Raw genomic sequence first — 21,285 nt, forward strand, 5'->3', positions numbered from 1 at the left:
AAGATACTGAGTTTCTTTAGAGCAGAACTCTTCCTATACAGCTTATCCATGTTTGTGTCATCTATCCTAGATGACTGTCTCATAACTGCACACCTAGTCCACACCCAATATGTCTTGAAACTTAAAAAACTTGAAAGTGATCTTGCCTGGCCCAGGTTTAGAGAGAGGCTGTGGAGTCCCGAAATTTTTGCTGTAACATTGCCTCTTCTCTTCTTAGACCTGGCCATGAGGCATGAAGTTCATAGTTGAATGCTAGTTTTTTTCTGGATATGGCAGTCAGTTGCGTGTCTTATTCCTTGGTTAGGTACTAGAGTAGACATACTGGTATTTTGTCCACCAACAGCCCCTTCCATATGGGAATAGTCCCTCTCCCACCCTATATAATTTAGGTATAGCTGTCAATCAAAAGATTGATTCACACTCTCAGTCGTGGTCATACGACCAAAGATGACCAATCACAAGTACATGAAGAGAATCTACACTGGAGAGACAGTATCCCTTTTTCTGAGATCATGAACCCAGGTCTTCTGGAGAAGACCTAATGTATGTAAAGTCATGAAACCAACACTGGCAAAGCAACACCTCTCAAACTGGAGTGGGAGAAACAGATTCCTAATCACAGATGTTGAGCAACCAGATCAAGTCCTGCCTGAAGCCGACTCTTTCATATCCTTGGCTAGGAACCATAAGAGAAATGCATCCTCTAAAATTTGATGCAATTAAGCTTATGAGTTGCATAGCTATCATCTACAACTGGGGGTGCTAATAAGGTTCCCATGGACTTATTTAGCTGTAGAATGTTTTCTCACTGACATTTCTTCCGAGGGTCTCACTAGGTGCATTTCCTTTCCTTATGAACATTTATCATGCCTCGACTGCAGCCATCTGAAGCTCCTTCTTTCTTATAGCTCACTCTCTGAATCCACTATCTGGCCTCAGAGTGGCAAATGGAGATGACCACTACCTCTCAGATCACATATCTCCAGGATTTTTCTCTAAAAGACAGACTGCTGTGCAGTTTATCATCTCAGAGGAATTCTAGTGAGAACAAGGTCTTGACTTGGATGTGTTCAGAACTTCACTCTAAGTGAAGTAGAGAAAGCCTCTACTCATCTTAATCCTATATTTTCTTATTCACTGGAAAGGAGCTAATAGAGTCAATTAAGATTAATTTCATAGACTACTGAACTAACTGCTTTGTAAATTCTTCTGTTTTTAATTTTTTGGGGGTTGATGCCATTTCAAAGGTTCTAACAGCCCAGGCCATTAACACACGATTTCTTTTCTACAATGTCCTTAGGGTGGGATCCATGACCCAGTGTGGGAATAACCTTTTGTATCAGGGGTTAGTAAACTACACACATGGCCAAATCCAGCCTGCTGCCTATTCTTTTAAATTGCTTTCTTGGAACATAGTTATACCCGTTCATTTACATGTATCCATAGCTGCTTTTATAGTTGCTGTTGTGACCATATGGCCACAGAGTCAAAAATATTTTATTACTTGGCCTTTTACACAAAACATTTAATGATCTTTGCTTTTGATTGGTGCTTCTTAAGCATTTCTTCATTCTGACATCCATTAAAAAAGGGTAATCTTTAAGAGATGAGGGAAGTAGTTTATCTTGACAAGCCTTTAGGATCATAGTGCATGAGATGGTCTACTCTAGACCATCTAGAGTAGACCTGGCATTTATTTATTCTTCTTTCTGAGATGTACAGGAATGAATATGTGACCTAAATCTTAGCCCTGTAGATCCTGTGTTTAGAAATTCAGTGGACTTTGGCCAAAGCCAAGGTAACTTCTCCACTCTGTGGGTGGAACTTGATGGTGGTGGTGACCTCCAAGACAACCTGAATTCCTGTATAACTGTCCCTGCACCATCAGTCAACATATGGTTCCAAAATGAGACTTAGAAGAGCAGAAAGTTGTTCCCATCAAGGGTGGAGTCAAATCTGAGCCATTTGTGGTTCAACAAGAATGACGGTCATAGCACTGTCCAGGAGCTGTAGGGCAGCTCCTGTAGGGCAAGAATTTGTATCTTGACAGTTATCAGAGGGTGCCCACTGTTGTGGCAATTCATATCCATCTTCTGAACTGACATCACAGGGTGTCCCAGACTTCACCTCCATATTCCAACCACACCAGCTTGGGATCCTCATGTTGAGCTCTCATCAGTGCGCCCCTTCCTGTCCTCCTTTTATTATGATGTACATTCATTGCAGACGTTATGACAGAAATAACCATCCAACACCAATAGAAAGAATGAAATTGCAAGTTTATTTGAAAGTATAAAAATTAAAAAAACAAAACAAAACCTAACCAAAACCAAAAAGCAACCACACACAACCTTTCCAGTTTACATCAGCTTGGAACATCACACAATATTTATTAACCACTTAGTTGCAATTTAAAAATAATGTCAACTTCAAAATAGAGGGAATTGGGTAGGTGATAAGAGACTGATTGCAGTGAAATTATTTTAATGCTAGCACAAAAAGGACTCACTGATCTCATCTGAGGAAAGAGAGAAGAGATGGTTTTCCGGTTGGCATACAATTTAGGCTATGTATAAAAAAACATCCTGGCTGGAATGAGTGAAAAAATATTGCTGGCCACTTCTTTGTCATCTTGAGAAGGGGAAAAACAAAAAACAAACCCCTGAAGCTTTGGTGTCCTATTTATATATTTTTTAAAAAACATTCATTAAAAAATCAAATCTATAATAAAAATGTCCCTGTGTTTGTTTTAAAAAAACATTAATAGGCTCTCCTTATCTACTAAGACCATTTGTTTTTTCTAAGATGTCTGGCAGCAGAAAAGCATGTGAGATTAATTCACCGCACAATTAATTAAAATAAGACTCCTTCCCTCTAAACAACTTTCACAGCACCAGAAAGAAGCAGGGAGAAATAAAGGCATTCTGACTCATAGGAGATGAAATGTTCAGCTAGAGTTTCTAACCCACTCTGGCTGCCATCTAAAGTTCCTTCTTTACTGGATTACTCAGCAATCAACTCAAGTGTTATTTTAAAAGTGAAAGATGCAAGTTACTAGCTTCCTTTTCTTTTACTTGAAAAAAAAAAAATCACCAAGTGGCTCACTTTCCTGTAACATACTTTGGATTCGTTTAAAAAAAAAAAAAGTCTGCAGAACAGGATCACTGAATGCCATTCACGCCCCCTCTTGCAGGTGCCACTTGAGTGAGCTTCAAAGAGGTTATTACTGAAAAGTCCTTCCGCTGTGGGAAGAAGCCCTGGATGGATGAGAGCTGCCTGCAGTGGCTGCGTCTGGGTCCAGTTCTGTCCTCAGAGAGTTGGGGTGATTTCTAGCCCCCAAAACATCTAAGTTCCTACCAATTATTTCCCGAGGGGGTGGGGGCCCTGTGGCTGGCTGGGCACACAGACAGAGGGAGGCTAGCATAAGCAGAGACTGTGAACCAAGAGGGAAGACGTCCCTCCTGCATCTTCCAAGAACTCCATAAATAATAACACAAAGTGCAACGGCACACAGCCGCAATGGGTGGCGGGTCCTGAGCGCTCAGCGGGACACGGGCGTGATCTCCTTTTGCATCTTTCTTTGGACCTCACTAAAGGAAAAACAACAGAGGACAGCTTTCCTATACACATATAAATAGTCCCTTAACTAGAAGGGAAAAAACAAACACACTGTTTTAAATGCATTTCTAAGAGATTTAAAAAAAAACTAAGTCCGAATGGCAAATCTTGACTCTAAGTTGTCTATTGTCCACATCTCTGAGGAGAAACTCTAAACCTAATCCTAACCCTAAATGAGAGTGCTGGTATGTGGGTTTTGGGCAGGGGAGTGTGGGCAGCACAGGCAGCGGGAGGTAATGAGTATGGTTCTCGCATGTGTTAGAAACCACAGTGTTCTCAAGTCCAAAGGCACAGATAAGAGAATTCTGAGTACTGAGGGAAACTGGGAGGCCAGCACTGAAGCTGCATGAACAGGCAAGGCAGGTTGGGTGTGATTCCAGAAACCAAGGGGCAGATGAGATTTTTGGCCAACTCAAGTTGGATCATCTGCCTTCGGCAGGTCAGCTGGGAGGGAACAATCACCAAAGCAGACCAGACACTTGGCAGCCTGCACTTCAGGAGCTGAAAATTCGGGTAAACTTGCAGTGGGGGGGTCCCTGTGTGAACTGGGATGAGGTTGATGCTATATGCCGCCAGAGGAAAGCTCTCAAAAAGAGGATCTGTGGGTAAAAATTTTAAACTTGAATCCATCCAGAGTAGATGGTTTCAGTCATTCATGACACTGCCAAGCACTGATGGGTGCAAACTCATGTCAACCGTTTTCTTTGGCCGCTGCCTCTGCTGAGCTGAAAGCAATGTATGGATAGGCTGGCGCAGGCAGGTCTGAATGCTGACCCGGACCCCTTCCAGGGTGGCCAGCCCACGCCTGCCTCCTGCAGGCTCATCCACCCCTACCCCCAAATGGAGGGAGAAGGTAGCTCACCGAAAGTAGCAGCCCACAGTGCCTTCTGCCCCTCTGAAGATACAGCAACGCCCGGAAACACTGCTTTCTCTAAGACCACTTAAACACCTTTTTATCCCACTGCCTGCAAATTTATGCTGCTTACTCAGCAAGATTCCAACAGTAACAGAAGAATGATGTGGTGTGTGAGGCTGTGATCTGGGCCCCGAAGGAAGGCTGATCTCCCAGCAGAGATGCACAATACATCACGTCAACTGAGAGGCCAGCAAAATGCCAGGTCACCCTCCAAAGAACATCCCTGAAATCTGGGGGAGGAGGAGAGTGGAGAGACACCCCAAATCACTCCTTGCAGCACCCTGAGGAGCTTCCCATGAGCACGAGTTGTGGGACGGTAACAAGTCAGAGCAGATTAACTCATATGGACTCAGGAATAACTGGATTTTATACTTCTTCGGCGCCCTGGCTGGGCACAGAGTCCCTGGGCTCAGCAGCACCCTCTGCAGGGCCAGGCTGCCCCGGGCCATGGCTGCTGTCTTCCACGCTCAGGAGGCTGCTGGCTGCTTGGGAGCTGGCGCTCTCAGCACTCCCGGACCTGGAGCGGTAAGGGGGCAGGTCGGCTTGGTTCAGGGACTCGGTGTCCGAAGAGTAGGGAGGCGGAGGAAGGTCGTACCACGCGGGTCTGCATGGAGAAAGCAGGATGGGTGGAGGAGATCGGGGAGAAAGAAGAGAATGCGTTAGCGCCCAGGCAAGGAAGCTCAGCCAACTTCTGCCCGTTGCTGAGCGGATGCTGATGTGAGTGATGAGATTTTCCCTCTGAGTATAAAGGCAATCCAAGCACCCAGAGAAGCAGTGGTTTGCAACAAGACAAAGGGTCAGTGTGCTGGCGGGTCTTTGCAAGTGGGCAGTGCCAAAGCCACATCCTCTGGGTGGGCCCAGCATGAGGACGCCAAGGGCTCCCTGGGATCATCCTAGATGGTTTGGCGGGGCTGCTTGGCTCCCCCAGCTAGGGGCCTGTGGCCAAGAGGCTGGGTTGCTGCTTTGATGGAGCCACTAATGGTCTACAGAATCTGAGGTTCTAACTGAAAGCCACCTCTTCCTGCCTGTGCGGACCTGCATAAGTGAGAGGGCAGCTTCTCGAGGACTCAATCTCTGTAGCTGCAGAATGGGATAATGAAAACACCGTGGTGGCAATGAAGTAGCAGAGGACATTTTGTTTTTCAGCTGTTACTGATGGCTTACTGAGAGTCAGCACCGTTCCACGTGTCTCACACTAGTGACCTTATTTAAGGATGCTCCCAAGGATGCTAACTGGGAGCCACGACTTTTATGGTACTGGGGAGGAAACTGAGGCAATGGTATAGTCAGTGACTGCACAGGATCACAGTTCACTAGTAAGCAGCAGTGCCGGGATTTGAACCCAGGTACTCTTGTCTTTAAATTCAGCAGCTTAGCCTTCGTCCATACTGGATAGCCCAAACGAAGAGGTTATGCGGGGTGAGTGAAGACCTGCGCCCTTACACTTATTTGTAAGGAGATCCTTAAGCACTGTCCCCAAGCTACTCTCACCTTTTGAAGAGAGAAAATAAGATTAAATGATACAAGCGTTGCCACCAGAGAGGGGCCTGAAGAGTCACCCTGAGAACGCAGCCTATAAAATACCCCTGGCCACACAGTGAGTCCTGGGGTCAGAGGATGGTGATACTGAGCGGGGCCCTCCAGGGGCTTCAAAATGGGGTCTTGGAGGTGGGCAACAAAGGAGGCAGGCGGGCTAAGCATGACAGAGTTCTGCTTTTCTGATTTTGTATGTTGGGTATCTTGTGCAACCCTACTTGTCACCAGAGCTCTCCTGCTTAAGGAAGCTCCAGATGGCTCTCTTCCATCACCTCTATTTTATAGATGAGGCCACACGAAGTTGAGGAACTTATTTGTTCATTCATTCATTCATTCATTCATTCAGTCATCCATCCATCCATCACTTCACAAACCACATCTCCCTACATACTGGGCACTGCCCAGGGGTAGCTGGTGAGGCCTCAGAGCTAGTCAGAGGTCCAATGCCTGCTGGTGTGGAATGACCAGGGGGTGACCGGGATCCTAACTGCATAGCCTCAGACAAGCACAGTCAGACTCCTCATTTAACCTCATAAATAGGTTCTTGGAAGCCATGGTTTTCAGAGAAGGATGTGTAACTGTTTTCTCATCAACATTAGAACAAAAGGTTATTCAAGGACCAGCCGTAACTTCAAATCTCAGTACCTGTTTCCTCATCTGTAAAATTGAGGCAAATATAGAACCTCGCTTGGTGCGTGGATGAGGTTAACTAGATGATGAGAGTGAGACGTTTTGCAAAGACTCAGCAAATGCAAGATGCGGCCGGTGCCTTCAGCAGCTGAATGCAGGCTCTTGGCAAAACCTCAAGACCCAGGTGTGTGCACACATCCCCCTCCTCGAACTGGATGAAGTCCCCCCACCACGGTCCGCCCCGCTCTCTGTCTCTCTCACCCAGCACATACCTTTGGTCCAGCAGTGCCTCTGAGTAGGAGGGTGGGGAGCCCACTTCCGACGCGTTCTGCTCGGCCTGGCTGGCCACGTACTGGATGCCATTGTTGACGTTGTAGGTCACGTTGCAGTGGTGGGGGTGGTCCAGGACCACCAGCCGGGAGAGCAGCACAGGGTGCTGCAGCCGGTGCACGGGCAGCGTCATGAGGTTGTTCCGCTTCCGCTGGTGGTGCAGGACGAGCGCCAGCAGGGCCACCACCAGCACGAAGATGACGGAGCTGCCGATGATGGCGTAGGTGATGCTGGGGTAGTACACCAGCTGGTTTTCCGAAGTCACAAACACCTGCCCGCTGCCTGGTTCTGGGAGACCCCGCCAAGAGGAAGAAAAGGAGTGAGAGTTAGCGGCTTGGCCATGCTTTCACTTCAAAGCCAGTTCTGGGGTGGGCATCCCACGCTCCATTGCCAGCATTTTTCAGCATCACAGTTAATGCTAATTCTCAGCATTCACATTCTTTCCTTTATGCCACCAGCGACTCTGGACCCGTGGAGAGGATGGAGGAATCCTCCCCTTTGGGAGGGACAGAGCTGGGAAGAGAATGACTGTTTTTCCTTTCCATCAAGAAATATTTTTTTTTTTAGATTTTTTTAATTTATGCATACAAGAACTGGGGTGTAGACCAGAGGTGCGGGGCCTGAGAGGATTCACTAGAGACAGAATGGGGAGCAGAACAGGCAGATGGACTGAAATACACTGCTGAGGGGAGCAGCGGGCCAGACAGGAGAGGTCTGCTGTGCCATGTGGGTCAGCAACCTGGCCAGGGATTGAACTCGTGCTGTAGTGGCTGGTGACAGCTTGACAGTGTTGAAACTTTAACCCCTGCACCACCAGGAAGGCTCCAAGATGCATTTTAAAATTTTATTTTATATATTTTTTACATCATTTTTCATTTTGCACAATGCATGCATTTTCATCTTGGCTATAGTCCCCATACAATTCCCACCCCCCTTATTTTGACCATAATCTCTCCTAGCCCCTCTCCCCCCGCAGTGTGTCTCTGGTTTATAGTTGCTAGTTGATTCTGATTTTTACTTTTTTAAAATTAATTTTTAAAAATTTTTTACATCATTGTTCATTTTTAAACAATACTTGCTTCCCCCCACCCCCCTCAGGTGTAGTCCCATAGAGTTTCCTTCCCCAATGCACCCGTGCACCATCACCTCAGCCCCCTGTGCTGCTCCCTCCCTCCCTCTGATCCCTCTCCCGCCTCCTCCCCTGCAGGATGTCTCTGCTTTATAATTGTCCAATTTTGCTTTGTTGTGTTTTGTACTGTTGTTATTTTTTTACACTGATGTCTTATTTGGTTTCCCCTATATTCCTGCTATAACTGAAACCATCGATATTTTTTCTTTTTCCTTCTGGCTTATTTCACTGAGCATAATTCCTTCTAGCTCCATCCATGTTGCTGTGAATGGCATCAGTTTATCTTTTTTGATTGCCGAATAATATTCCATTGTGTATATATACCACATCTTCTTGATCCAGTCATCTATTTTTGGGCATTTGGGTTGTTTCCAGGTTTTAACTACTGTAAATAGTGCTGCAATAAACATAGGTGTACAGATGTTCTTTTGAATCAATGTTTTTGATGACACATACCAAAAAAACAAGCAACAAATGTTGGCGAGGCTGTGGTAAAAAAGGAACTCTCCTACGTTGCTGGTGGGAGTGCAAACTGGCCCAGCCACAATGGAAAGCTGTCTGGAGGTTCCTCAGTCTACTAACAATGGAGCTACCATACCACCTGGCAATTCCACTGCTAGGGATCTACCCAAAGGACCGAGATACATTTCTTAACCAGGGAAATTTCTACCGAGAAAACAAATGGGTCTGGAGATTCTGTAACACTGACTTCCTTGTAACCATTTGACATTTTAAAAATCCAAGCGGGAACGCTTTAAAATGAATGGAATGCGGAATAAGGAGAGGGGGCGGAGCAACATGGCGGCAAGGAGACGCTGCGAGTAAGATCTCCCATTAAAAAAAGTGAATAGGGAGGAAAAGCGGCAGGTCCCAGTGAGAACTGGGACACGGAAGATAAACGGGTGACGCCAGCGAACTGCCCGAAGAAGAAACTGGCCATAAAAGAGGACTAGAAGGGAGGGAAGCGCAGAACCCTGCTCCCCTCCCCCGCCCACAGAGGCGGCACTCTCCAACCGGCAGAGAGGAGGAAACAACACACCAAAACGGCCCACAAGAACAAACGACGCAGCAAGCGGGACTGTGAGTGGAAAGGAACTATTGCAGCCACCACACCCCGTGAACGGGAGCTGAGGCGAACCCTGCAGGATCCGCTCCGGGCGCCATTAGAGAAGAACAAAGACCCCGGGAGACGCGCACACAGCCCGGGCTGCCGGTAAGCTGGCGCGGAGAGCGGCGCGCTCGGGGAGCTTGAAAAGCAAGTGCAGACCTGGATCTCGGCTGCCCAGGTCCCCGCGCCTGCGACCTAGGCTTGCGGGGAGACGACCTAGGCTTGCGGGAGACACACGGAGGTCCTCACTGAGGTGAAGGTCCCTCCCTGAGTGAGCAGGAACCAGGCGCCCAGGCACGGGAGCTGTGCAAAAGGCGCCATTCCCGCGCCACTGAACTGGGCTACAGCCCGCGTCCTGGAACTGAGGGCTTTGAACTGAGACCCGGGGCACGAAAATTCGGGGCGTGGTTTCTCCACGACGGTGGGGCACAAGGCAGACACAGCACCCCAAAGCTGTTGAGGTGTACCGTACCATTCCCGCTCTGTTCTCTGTCCCACGGGGTGGGGGGAGGCGAAAAACAGCCCCCCAAGGACAATAGGAGAGATCTCTGGCGCCACCTAGCGACCAGGAAAAAAAAAGTCACTAACACCCTATAAAACAGGACATTTCTTAAGACTGCTTGAAAAGGGCAGAAGGTTTCTGGAGGACCCAGTGGCCAGCCGGGAAGTTATTCCATGCCAGGCCCCTTCTGATCAGCAGTCTGAGCCCACAGAGGGAGCAGGCACCCACGTCTGGGGCAGACTGGGTGCGCAGAAGAGTGTGCCTGAAACCGGAGGCGCAGGGACTGCATCCCGCTTCGCCATTTGAGAACAGGGACATTTCTTCAGTAAAAACTGCCTAAAACCAGCAGAAAGCTCCCCCAGAAGACAGAGATGGCTCCTGGAAGAGCCAGAGGGGAGCGGAGAAGTTCACCCAAGATGTCAGTCAGTCCGAGCAACACAGTGTCCCAACGCATACGACAAATTAGAAAACAGACAGTAGGGAGTAGAAGAACCACACGCAACCTAAAAACTCCTCAGGAAAGAAGCACACCACAAAAAGAAAACCACTCCCCAGATTGCAACGACAGCAACTTGGAAGAACTTCTGAGCCTTCCAGAAAGAGAATTTAAAATTGCCATGATTAAAAAAGTGATAGATCAGAAGAAGGAAATTGAGTCCCTAAAGAGGGAAGTAAGAGAAATGCAGGAGATCAAAGAATTAATGGAGGAACTAAAGAACTCTGGGAAAAGCAATGAAAGCAGAATAGATGAAATGGAAGAACGAATAAGTAATCTTGAAGACACAGAAATAAAAAGAACCAAAACAGAAAAGGAAAGAGAAGTACGAAGGAAAAAGAATGAAGAAAGACTTCGGGAACTATCTGACTCCATGAGGAAAGGAAATATAAGAGTTATAGGAATTCCAGAAGGAGAGGAGAGAGATGTAGGAACAGAGAAAATATTCATGGATATAATTGAAGAGAACTTCCCAAATGAGAAGAAGGAGCTGAAAATTGATATACAAGAAGCAAGAAGAACACCAAACTTCCACGACGAAAGGAAAAACACAGCAAGACACATAATAGTAAAGCTCCCAAGAATCCAGGACAAGGAAAAAATAATGAAGCTGACAAGAGGGAAGAAACAGATAACATTCAAAGGAAAACCAATCAGGCTGACATCAGACTTCTCTGAAGAAACACTACGGGCAAGGAGAGAGTGGAGGGACATAGTCAACAGACTCCAAGAAAACAGATGCCAACCAAGAATACTCTATCCCGCAAAGCTCTCTTTCCTCCATGAAGAAAGAATATGGACCTTCCCAGACAAAGAGAAACTCCGGAATTTCATTGCGACTAAACCCCCACTCCAAAAAATACTACAAGGAATCCTAAAGCCAGAACCTCAGAGGGACGAATAACAACGAAAGAAGACCAAAAAAAAAAAAAAAAAGTTATTAAAAGAATAAATAAATAAAATCAAAGGAAAGACAAACATAATGGCAAATACAGATGCTAACATATCAATATTAACTCTAAATGTAAATGGACTAAACTCTTCAATAAAAAGACACAGAGTTGCAGCCTGGATTAAGAAACAAAACCCAACCTTTTGCTGTCTCCAGGAAACACATTTAGCTACAAAAGATAAAAATAGGCTCAAAGTCAAAGGATGGAAAACAATCCTACAAGCAAATGGGCCAAAAAAGAAAGCAGGAACAGCTATACTTATATCAGATAAAACAGACTTCACACTCAAAAAAATAAAAAGAGACCCCAATGGTCACTACATTATGATTAAGGGGACAATACTTCAAGAAGAAATAACACTCATTAACATATACTCACCAAACGAAAGAGCACCAAAATATATCAGACAACTGTTGTCCTCTCTGAAAACAGACATCAGAGAAAACACATATGTAGTGGGAGACTTCAACACACCACTATCAACAATGGATAGATCAACAAGACAAAAAATAAGTAAAGAAACTAAAGCTCTAAAGAGCGCTGGGTTGCGAAAGCCTCTGCGGCGCCGGTTCGATTCCCGGCTGCTCCCCGGCCAAGGAGGGTCCCACATGGTGCGCAGACCTAGAGCATGTACTTCGGTCCTTCTGCCTGTTCTGCTCCCCGCTCTGGCTCTGGTGAATTCTCTCAGACTGTACCCAGTGCATGTATAAACAAAACAAATGAAGAAACAAATAAATAAATAAATAAAACATGCCTCTATAAAAAAAAAAAAAAAAAAAAAAGAAACTAAAGCTCTAAATAAGGACCTAGAGCATTTGGGCTTAACAGACATCTATAGAACACTAAACCAAAAAAACGGAGTACACATTTTCTCAAGCGCACACGGATCATTCTCCAGGATCGATCACATACTGGGGCACAAGACAAACATCAACAGATACACCAAGATTGAAATCATACCAACCATCTTTTCTGACCACGAAGGCATCAAACTAGAAATAAATCATAAAAAGAAGGCAAGGTACTATCCTACCTCATGGAGATTAAAAGCCACACTACTGGAAGACCACTGGACTAACGAGGAGATCAAAGAAGAAATTAAAAAATTCTTTGAATTGAATGACAAGGAGGACACCAATATTCTAAATGTATGGGATGCAGCAAAAGCAGTAATAAGAGGAAAATATATAGCAATAGAAGCTCACATCAAAAAACAAGAAAGAACTCAAAGAAACAACCTAATCTCGAAGCTCAAAGATCTAGAAAAAGAACAACAAAAAAACCCCAGAACCAGTAGAACAAAAGAAATAATAAAAACCAAAGCAGAAATAAATGAAATTGAAACTAAAAAAACAATCCAAAAGATCAATGAAACCAAGAGCTGGTTCTTTGAAAAAATAAATAAAATAGACAAACCCCTAGCCAGGCTCACAAAAGAAAAAAGGGAGAAAGCACAAATACACATAATCATAAATGAAAGAGGAGAAATCACAACGGACACAGCAGAAATCAAAAGAATAATCAGTAACTACTATGAACAGTTATATGAAAACAAGTTCAACAATCTAGAGGAGATGGACAAATTCCTACAACTCTACAATCACCCAAAGCTAGATAAAGAAGAAATAGAACACCTAAACAGACCAATTACAAGCAGCGAAATTGAAATGGTAATTAAAACCTCCCCAAAAACAAAAGCCCAGGACCTGATGGATTTACAAATGAATTCTACCAAACATTCAGAGACGAATTAGTGCCTATCCTTCACAAACTCTTCCAAAAAATTGAGAAGGAAGGGAAAACCAAACACGTTCTATGAAGCCAATATTACACTAATACCAAAACCGAATAAAGACAACACAAAAAAGGAAAACTATAGGCCAATCTCCCTAATGAACACTGATGCAAAAATCCTCAATAAAATTTTAGCTATCAGAATCCAACAATGTATCCATAAGATAATTCACCACGACCAAGTTGGATTCATTCCAGGGGCACAAGGATGGTTTAACATCCGAAAATCAATCAACGTTATCCAACACATCAACAAAAAGAAATATAAAAACCATATGATAATATCAATAGATGCTGAGAAAGCTTTCGACAAAGTGCAACACCCATTCATGATAAAAGCCCTTGAAATTCTTGGGATACAAGGAACATACCTCAACATCATAAAGGCCATCTATGACAAGCCAACAGCCAGTATCATTCTCAATGGTGAAAAGCTGAAAGCAATTCCATTAAGATCTGGAACAAGACAAGGATGTCCACTCTCACCACTGCTTTTCAATATAATACTGGAAGTCCTAGCCAGAGCAATAAGACAAGAGAAAGACATCCAAGGAATCCAAATAGGAAAAGAAGAAGTCAAACTATCACTATTTGCAGATGATATGATAATATACATAGAGAACCCCAAAATCTCCACAGAAAAACTAATTCAACTCATCAATCAATTCAGTAAAGTGGCAGGATACAAAATCAACACGCAAAAGTCAGTAGCCTTCCTATACACAAACAATAAATCTGAAGAAGAAGAAATCAAAAAAACCACCCCTTTTTATCGAAACAAAAAAAATCAAATATTTGGGAATAAATCTAACAAAAGAGGTAAAGGACCTATACAAAGAAAACTATAAAACACTGTTAAAAGAAATAGAAGAAGACACAAAGAAATGGAAAGACATCCCCTGCTCATGGATTGGAAGAATAAACATTATTAAAATGGCCATCCTACCAAAAGCAATATACAGATTCAATGCTATTCCAATCAAAATCTCAATGGCATTCTTCAAAGAAATAGAACAATTATTGATGAAATTCATATGGAATCACCAAAAACCCCGAATAGCCAAAGCTCTACTGAAAAAAAAAGAAGGAAATGGAGGCATCACACTCCCAGACTTCAAACTCTACTACAAAGCCATAATCATCAAAACTGCATGGTATTGGAACAAGAACAGACATACAGACCAATGGAATCGAATAGAAAATCCAGAAATAAACCCACAGATTTATGGTCAACTAATCTTTGACAAAGGAGCAAAGACTATGCATTGGAGCAAAGAAAGTTTGTTCAATAAATGGTGCTGGGAAAACTGGGTCGCTACATGCAAAAGAATGAAGCTTGACCACTACCTCACACCATACACAAAAATCAACTCAAAATGGATTAAAGAACTAGACATAAGACCTGAAACCATAAAATACATAGAAGGAAATATAGGCGAAACACTACGGGATTTGCACATCAAAGACATCTTTACAGACACATCACCCAAAGCAGTGATAGTGAAGAGAAAGATAAACAGCTGGGACTACATCAAATTAAAGAGCTTCTGCACAGCAAAAGAGACAATAACAAAAACAAAGAGAAACCCCACCAACTGGGAGAACATTTTTGCACCCAACACTAATGATAAAGGACTGATCACAAAAATCTGCAAAGAGCTGATGAGACTCAGCAACAACAAAGAAAATAATCCAGTCAAAAAATGGGCAGAAGAGCTAAAAAGAAACTTCTCTGAAGAGGAAATGCAAATGGCCAACAGACATATGAAAAAATGTTCAACATCACTTGTAATCAGGGAAATGCAAATCAAAACTACCATGAGATACCATCTCACACCATTGAGAATGGCACATATTAAAAAAACTAGCAACAACAAATGTTGGCGAGGATGTGGAGAAAAAGGAACTCTTCTGCACTGTTGGTGGGAGTGCAAACTGGTCCAACCACTATGGAGAGCTGTGTGGAGATTTCTGGACCTACTAAACATAGAGCTTCCATATGATCCAGCAATTCCACTCCTAGGTATTTACCCAAAGGACACAGAAACATCAATTCCAAAGAGCACCTGCACTCCTATGTTTATAGCAGCACTGTTTACAATAGCTAAGCTTTGGAAACAACCCAAATGCCCAAAAATAGATGACTGGATCAAGAAGATGTGGTACATATATACCATGGAATATTACTCAGCATTCAAAAAAGATAAACACATGCAATTTGCAGCAACATGGATGGCACTGGAAGGGATCATGCTCAGCGAAATAAGCCAAAAAGAAAAAGAAAAATACCGGATGGTCTCACTCATAGCAGGAATCTAGAAAACTTAAATAAGGGACCAGGAAAATGAATATAAGAAAGTGAAAATCAAAATCAACAAAAAACTATGAACCAGAGACACTTTTTGGGGGTGGGGGGCGGGAGGGGAAGGATTGGGGTCAGAATGGGGCGTTTGCAATTGTATGGGGGAATATAAAAATAAAATTTAATATTTAAAAAAAAAAAAAATAAAATGAATGGAATGCAAAAAGCTTGCAGATCCCAAAAGTCTCCGTGAGGTCTCGGAAAGCAAGCTCTCTCCATTTCTGTCCGCTTTGGCAGGGGAGAAGCAGCAATCATATTCGCTCCAGAAATTATGATGTTATATAACTCTGGGGCGTCTGATCTCGTTTTTTTGCTCTGTGTGTAAAATGTCATCTTGTAATAATTCATTAACTAGACTCACTTTTCTTAAGAGCTTAATGAGCCTGCCGGCCAAATCACTAATACAAGAGTTGCCTGGGACCTGAGCTCCAAGCGCATAATCCATGGATAATGAAGTTTCCATTTATTCTGGCTGTCCCTCAAGCCCATGCCCTCACGCTCCACTGTCAAACAGTTTTGAATTCCCATCCGGTGTCTGCCGCTTCGACTGCATTAATTGCAGGCAAACTGATCACTACCAGAGAATACTGTGCTCTCAAAACTGCCCGTGGCTCCTGAAGTTGCCTGTGGTGGAGAAGGCAGTGTTTTGCACAACTCCTGGGGTGCTCTTCACCCCCACATCATTTGTGCAGTGATCTTAATAGATTCCTAGCAGCAGGTCTGGGAACAGTCATATTTTTTCCTATTTCTTGGATCTTTTCCTAGGGGTAATGCTGCTGGGTCATGTGGGAAGGGTATGTTAACTCTGTAAGAAAATGTCACCTGTTCTTCAAAGCTGCTATGGCATCTCACCTCCCCAGTGGTGCCGCATCTTCACCAGCACCTATTAGGGCTAGTCTTTTTAATTCTAGCTATCTGGTATCATACTGAGGTTTTTAGTTGCATTTCCCAGTAGCAAATGATGTTGAGCATCTGTTCCTGTGCTGAGTTATACGTTGTTTTGGTGAAATGTCTATTTAAACCTATTGCCCATTTTTAAATTGAGTTGTTTGACTACTAATTACTGAGTAGTAAGCCTTTTAAATGTTCTGCAATAAGAGTCCTTTTCCAGAAACGTTTGGCAAATGTTTTCTCCAGTCTGTTTTGTTTTTTCATCTAGTGTTCAGTGTCATTTTGAAGACTAGTGTTCTATAATTTTTTTATGAAGCCTATTGTATTAATTTTTTCTCTTATATTTTGTGCTTTTTGTATTCTATCCAAGAAATCTTTGTCTGGAAGAAATTTTATAGCTATAGCTCTTTTATTTGCATCTATGATCCATTGCAAGTTAATTTTTGTTTATGGAACAAGGTGAAGTTTAATCTTCTCCGCTCCCTCCCCCCTCTGGATACACAATTGTTCCAGCACCATTTGTTGAAAAGTCTATCCTTTTCTATTGAGTTACCTTGGCACCTTTGTTGAAAATCAATTGACTGCAGAAGTCTGAGTCTATTTCTAGATTTTCTATTTAGTTTGATTGAGCAATATACCAATCCTTACACCAATAGTGTTTTGATAACCACAGCTTTATAGTAAGTCTCAAAATTGGGGCATGTGAGTCCTACAAGCTTTTCTTTTCTTTTAAAAAGAACTTTATTTCTGAGTATAAACAGTCATTAAGATTAATGTATACAGAAATGTTCACGACAGAAAAATCCACTCCTTTGCCCTCCAATTGACTTACTAAAAAAAAAAAAGAAATACAACAGTTTGGTGTCGATGAGGGCTTGGCAAACTCTGGCAAAGGTTAAGATAATAGATACTTTATGCTTTGTGGGCCCTACAGTTTCACTCACAACCACTCAACTGCGCTGTTGCAGCACGAAAGCCGCCAGGGATAACGTGCCAGCGCATGTGTGACTGTGTCCCAAGCAAACTTCACTTACAAAAACAGGTAGTGGGTCGGATTGGCCCCCTGGCTGCAGACGGCTGACTCATAGCACAGGTGCTTCTAGACTATTCTCTCTGCATGTACACATACGATTCTTCCCCTTGTGCTTATCCTGCAGTATGAACATATATCCTCACCTGCCCACACCTTTGTTAAAGGTCGTTGTGTCGAGTCCCACGGTGCAGACACATCACAACTTACTTGACCAGCCCCCCACTGATGGACCCCTACAGCAGCGACACTCACCTCCCAGGCTGCACCCAGTTAAGGTTTAGCATCACCCTCATCGACAAGCACCAAGGAGGCTCTGTGAGAGTGAAATGAGAGCTGTCGGGAGAGCTGTTCCACACCCTGCCATGCTGACACCTGACAAGACCGAGTAGGCAGGAGCTGAACTAGTTCAAATGCACGAGGACCCCAGGCTGCCCTGGGTCTGTTCCCCGGATGCTCGAGTTCATCACGGCCCCCGCATCATCGGCTCATCGGCGCTACATCTGCCTGTTAAACCTTATTACTTGGGGAAATGCTGAGTGTGCACACTGGGAGCTTCCGAGTGCAGAAAACTTTCTGAATAATTTAAGGGGAAGGGCGGATAACAGAAGCATTACAAGAGGGGCTCCCAAAGGGGAGTTTTATTGACCATGAACAGATTCACAGCTTCTGGGTTTCAGAAAATCTTAATACAACAACTGGGAACACCACACCAGGGAAGGGCTGTTTGTTTGGCACACACTGAGGTCTTGTGCTCTGGCTCCAGTGCTGCTGCCACAAGGACTTCTCAAAGCGGGGACATCAGGCACATTTGATCCCAATGAGGACTGCACCCCAGTTCTTGGCTGAGCCTGGCCCTGGCGCCCATGTCTCACCTCCTCCACTACAGCCACCCTCACCCAGTCACACTCACCTCGGCTCTGGCCCCACTTGCTCTCTGCAGTCTCTCCTCCTGTGGCTGCAGGAGCTCCTTCTAGAACCTACTTCTACCATCTTCTGGCCTTTGCTCAGGGCTACTACTTTTATGGAGTGTCCACTGCACCCCCCCCGACCCCCCACATGGGGAGGAAATGGCTCCTCTCTGTGCTCTCTCTACACATTATCCTCCCCTCTATGGGAGCCCTGACTACATGGTACTTTGTACGCTGAGGCCAGGAGACACAGCCCTGGCCCAATGCTGCCCAGCACTGCCTGGCCATCCTCACAGCTCTGCTCGGGGAAGCCCCTTCCTTCAGTGGCGCCCTGGACCACTTTACCTGATGCAGAAATAAACAGAAACCAACCAAGCAAGACAGCAAAGCTGTTCATTCAGAGTTTGTTGCAGCAAGGAAGTCACCACGTCACCTGTGTCTTGGCAGGGATGCAGAGGCAGGCAGAGGGGTGGGTGAGCCTGATAGTAGGAAGAAAGGAAGGCTCCAGATACGTACCATGCCTGGGCGTGCTGGCCTGGGGCAGCTAGAGGTGGGCTGGCTAGAAGAGGGCCCTTGTATGTGATGCGTTAGGGGAGCAAGTGTGGCTTTCTCTGTTGTGTCTTATGTAAGAAGTGGGGATAAAAATTAGGAAAGCTGTTAGTTATTAATCAAGTGTAGGGGGTTTTGGGCTCATCTTATGGGAGTTATTGTCTGGCTTCCCCTACTGACAGCAATCCATGTCCTTGAAGTCAGGACATACATTGACTGGATCCTCGGCTGATGACTGTGGACTGTGGGTTGGTTGCCTGGCTGGTTGCTACAGGTTGTGGTCAGAGTTCTGCCTTTACACAAGGTCTGGCCACTGCCTATACTCAGGCCCTCACTGGCTATCTAGTCCACGTCCTCAGGTCTGGCCCAGAGGCCACTTCTGCTCTTTCCCTGTGATAACGTCCCATTTCCTTTTTTGCAGGCAAAGAGCACCCTCCTTGTGGAGTCCCTGGGAGACGGAGAGCTCGCACAGGGGCATCCCTGTCCTAAGTCTGCAGAGTCACCAATATTAGTCACCCTGCACCCCTGTCTTCACATAGGGATCAAGAAGGGAAGGTCTACCCCCTTAGAAAGGGCAGTGCGCATGGAGCTTCGTCTGTGGGCTGGGTTCAATGACTTGGAGTTCTGGCTTTCCCTCGGATCATACAGGGATTAGGGGCAACTTACTCCATCTTTCTAAGCTTCGCCTGTAAAATTCAGATTAAAAACCTGTTCTCGCCACAGAGTTGAGAGGAACATGCAAAACAATCACTTTAGATCTGAGTAAACTGTCTGAGCACTGGCTTCTGTGATTTTCTTCTATCTGGGCAAAGACTGATGTGAGAGGACTGATAACTGGGCAAAGACTGATTTCAATACCAGTTAAAGAGGGCCAGGTGAGTGCTGATGGGGAGAAGGGGAGGCAGAGGGAGGCGCTGCTCAGACGGGGAGATTTTAGGGACTCGTCAAAGGATTGTGCAGAGAATCAAGGAACGAATTCTGGCTGGGGCACTTCATTTATCCACTTAGGAACCTGCACTGGGCCCTGTGCCAGGAATTCAGGAACCAAAATGGTGTAGAACTAACCCTGGGGAAGCTCACTGGCAAGCGAGAGACCCTGAAAGCTTAGGATTATCTCTACTGTGCCTGAGGCCATCTTCTCTCAAACAGAAAAGCTTCTAGAAACTGTCTTGGCCGTGGAGAACTACAGACATCCCCACATCCAACCTGAATTCCCTGTTGTTTTTTTTAAATACCCCGCTGGCTGCAGCCCCTTCGTGGCTCCCTATTCCAAGCACATCTCCAGACCCAATTTAGATGCGGATTGAAAAAGTTTAATTTAAAGGGCAGACCAGTAAATGACTGAATCAAAAGAAAACCACAAAAACCTCACTGAACCATTACCATGGCAACTCAAGTTTCTAAAATTAACTGAAAAGAGGGTGATGGGAAATTCACACTGCCCGGCCTGGCCGGCCTCACAGATCACCGCTGGAGACATTTGGGCCTGTGCCAGAGGGAAATTGGAGGGGCTCTGTCTGGCAAGAGGAAGCTGGGTCTCCAGGCCCAGGAGTATCAGGGTACAAGTGCTATAAGATTGAATTCAAAATGAGAGCAAGGAGTAAGGGATGAAAAAGTTCTCCAACAGAAGAGAGTAGGAGGCAGACAAGGCCCTGGGAATTCTCAGTTGCTCTCATTCCAAGAGAATAAAGGGGCTCTTGTCCTTCCCACCCCTCACACGTGCCCGCCCTTGGGAATGGGGACAGAAGTGTCCCTGAAAGGCCCTACATTTGCAACAAGTGCTACAGAGACAGCCAACTGTTACCAATGGCCTGTAATTTACAAGCGCCTTGGCACAGAGGAAGTCCCTGGTGAGCCCAGAGCTCTTTGAAGCTGCTCTGGGCTGCTGTATATCCTCAGAGCTTGATCTCACTTCTGATGAAGAAGGCACCAATGATAACCCAGGGACCTAGTTGGCTAATGGCCTCTTTGCTAAGAAACAGGCCCAGGGCAGTTACAGAATTAGCTGGAGGGTAAGGAACTTAATTGGCTACTTAAGGTAGAAAAGGGCATTTTTTAATAGGAATTGAGATTGCTACCAAAACTCACTGATGAGGGTAATTGGGAACTAGGGCCTGGGTGGCCTTTTTAGAATCTTGCTCAATTGTGTAATGGCTTAAAAAATGTCAACAGGAGAGGAGTGAAAGGAGGAACTGCAGTTCCTTGCTACCTTGTCCGCAGACCACAGAAAGCAAATGCCAATGGGAGCTGGCAGGGGAGGGGTGTGCGAATTGGCAATGAATGAGCTCAAGTATTGGGATCCGCTATCCGGAGGGAGACCTCCAGGGTGCCTGTCTCTTGGGCACAGAGTGACTTCACGGCCTCCTGCCGATGACATCCTGGGCTGTCCCTGCAGGCAACGTGCTTAAAATGGATTTAGGTGCCTCCTGGAATCTGCTGAATAAGGAGGGCTGTACAGAATTACTATTTCTATTGCCTACTGTATCTATTTACCTGGAGTGTTCGGAGGAAGCTGCAAAATTAAATGCTT

The 21,285-nt window shown here is 45.0% G+C and overlaps 1 protein-coding gene across 1 annotated transcript in view; it reads right to left on the reverse strand.

Moving 5' to 3' along the window:
* Positions 1-1,512: 1,512 nt before the first annotated feature.
* LDLRAD3 (low density lipoprotein receptor class A domain containing 3) overlaps positions 1,513-21,285 on the reverse strand; it is a 65,992-nt gene continuing 46,219 nt past the window's right edge. Inside the window, exons 3-4 of the mRNA XM_054699434.1 lie at positions 6,973-7,373; positions 1,513-5,138 (exon numbers count right to left, since the gene is read on the reverse strand). Coding sequence (XP_054555409.1) covers positions 4,901-5,138; positions 6,973-7,373 — 639 coding nt within the window. The 3' untranslated portion in view covers positions 1,513-4,900. The remainder of the gene's footprint in view (positions 5,139-6,972; positions 7,374-21,285) is intronic.

Source organism: Talpa occidentalis, unplaced genomic scaffold (assembly GCF_014898055.3).
Source record: "Talpa occidentalis isolate TD23 unplaced genomic scaffold, MPIMG_talOcc4v2.1 talOcc4.3, whole genome shotgun sequence".
NCBI lineage: Eukaryota > Metazoa > Chordata > Mammalia > Eulipotyphla > Talpidae > Talpa > Talpa occidentalis.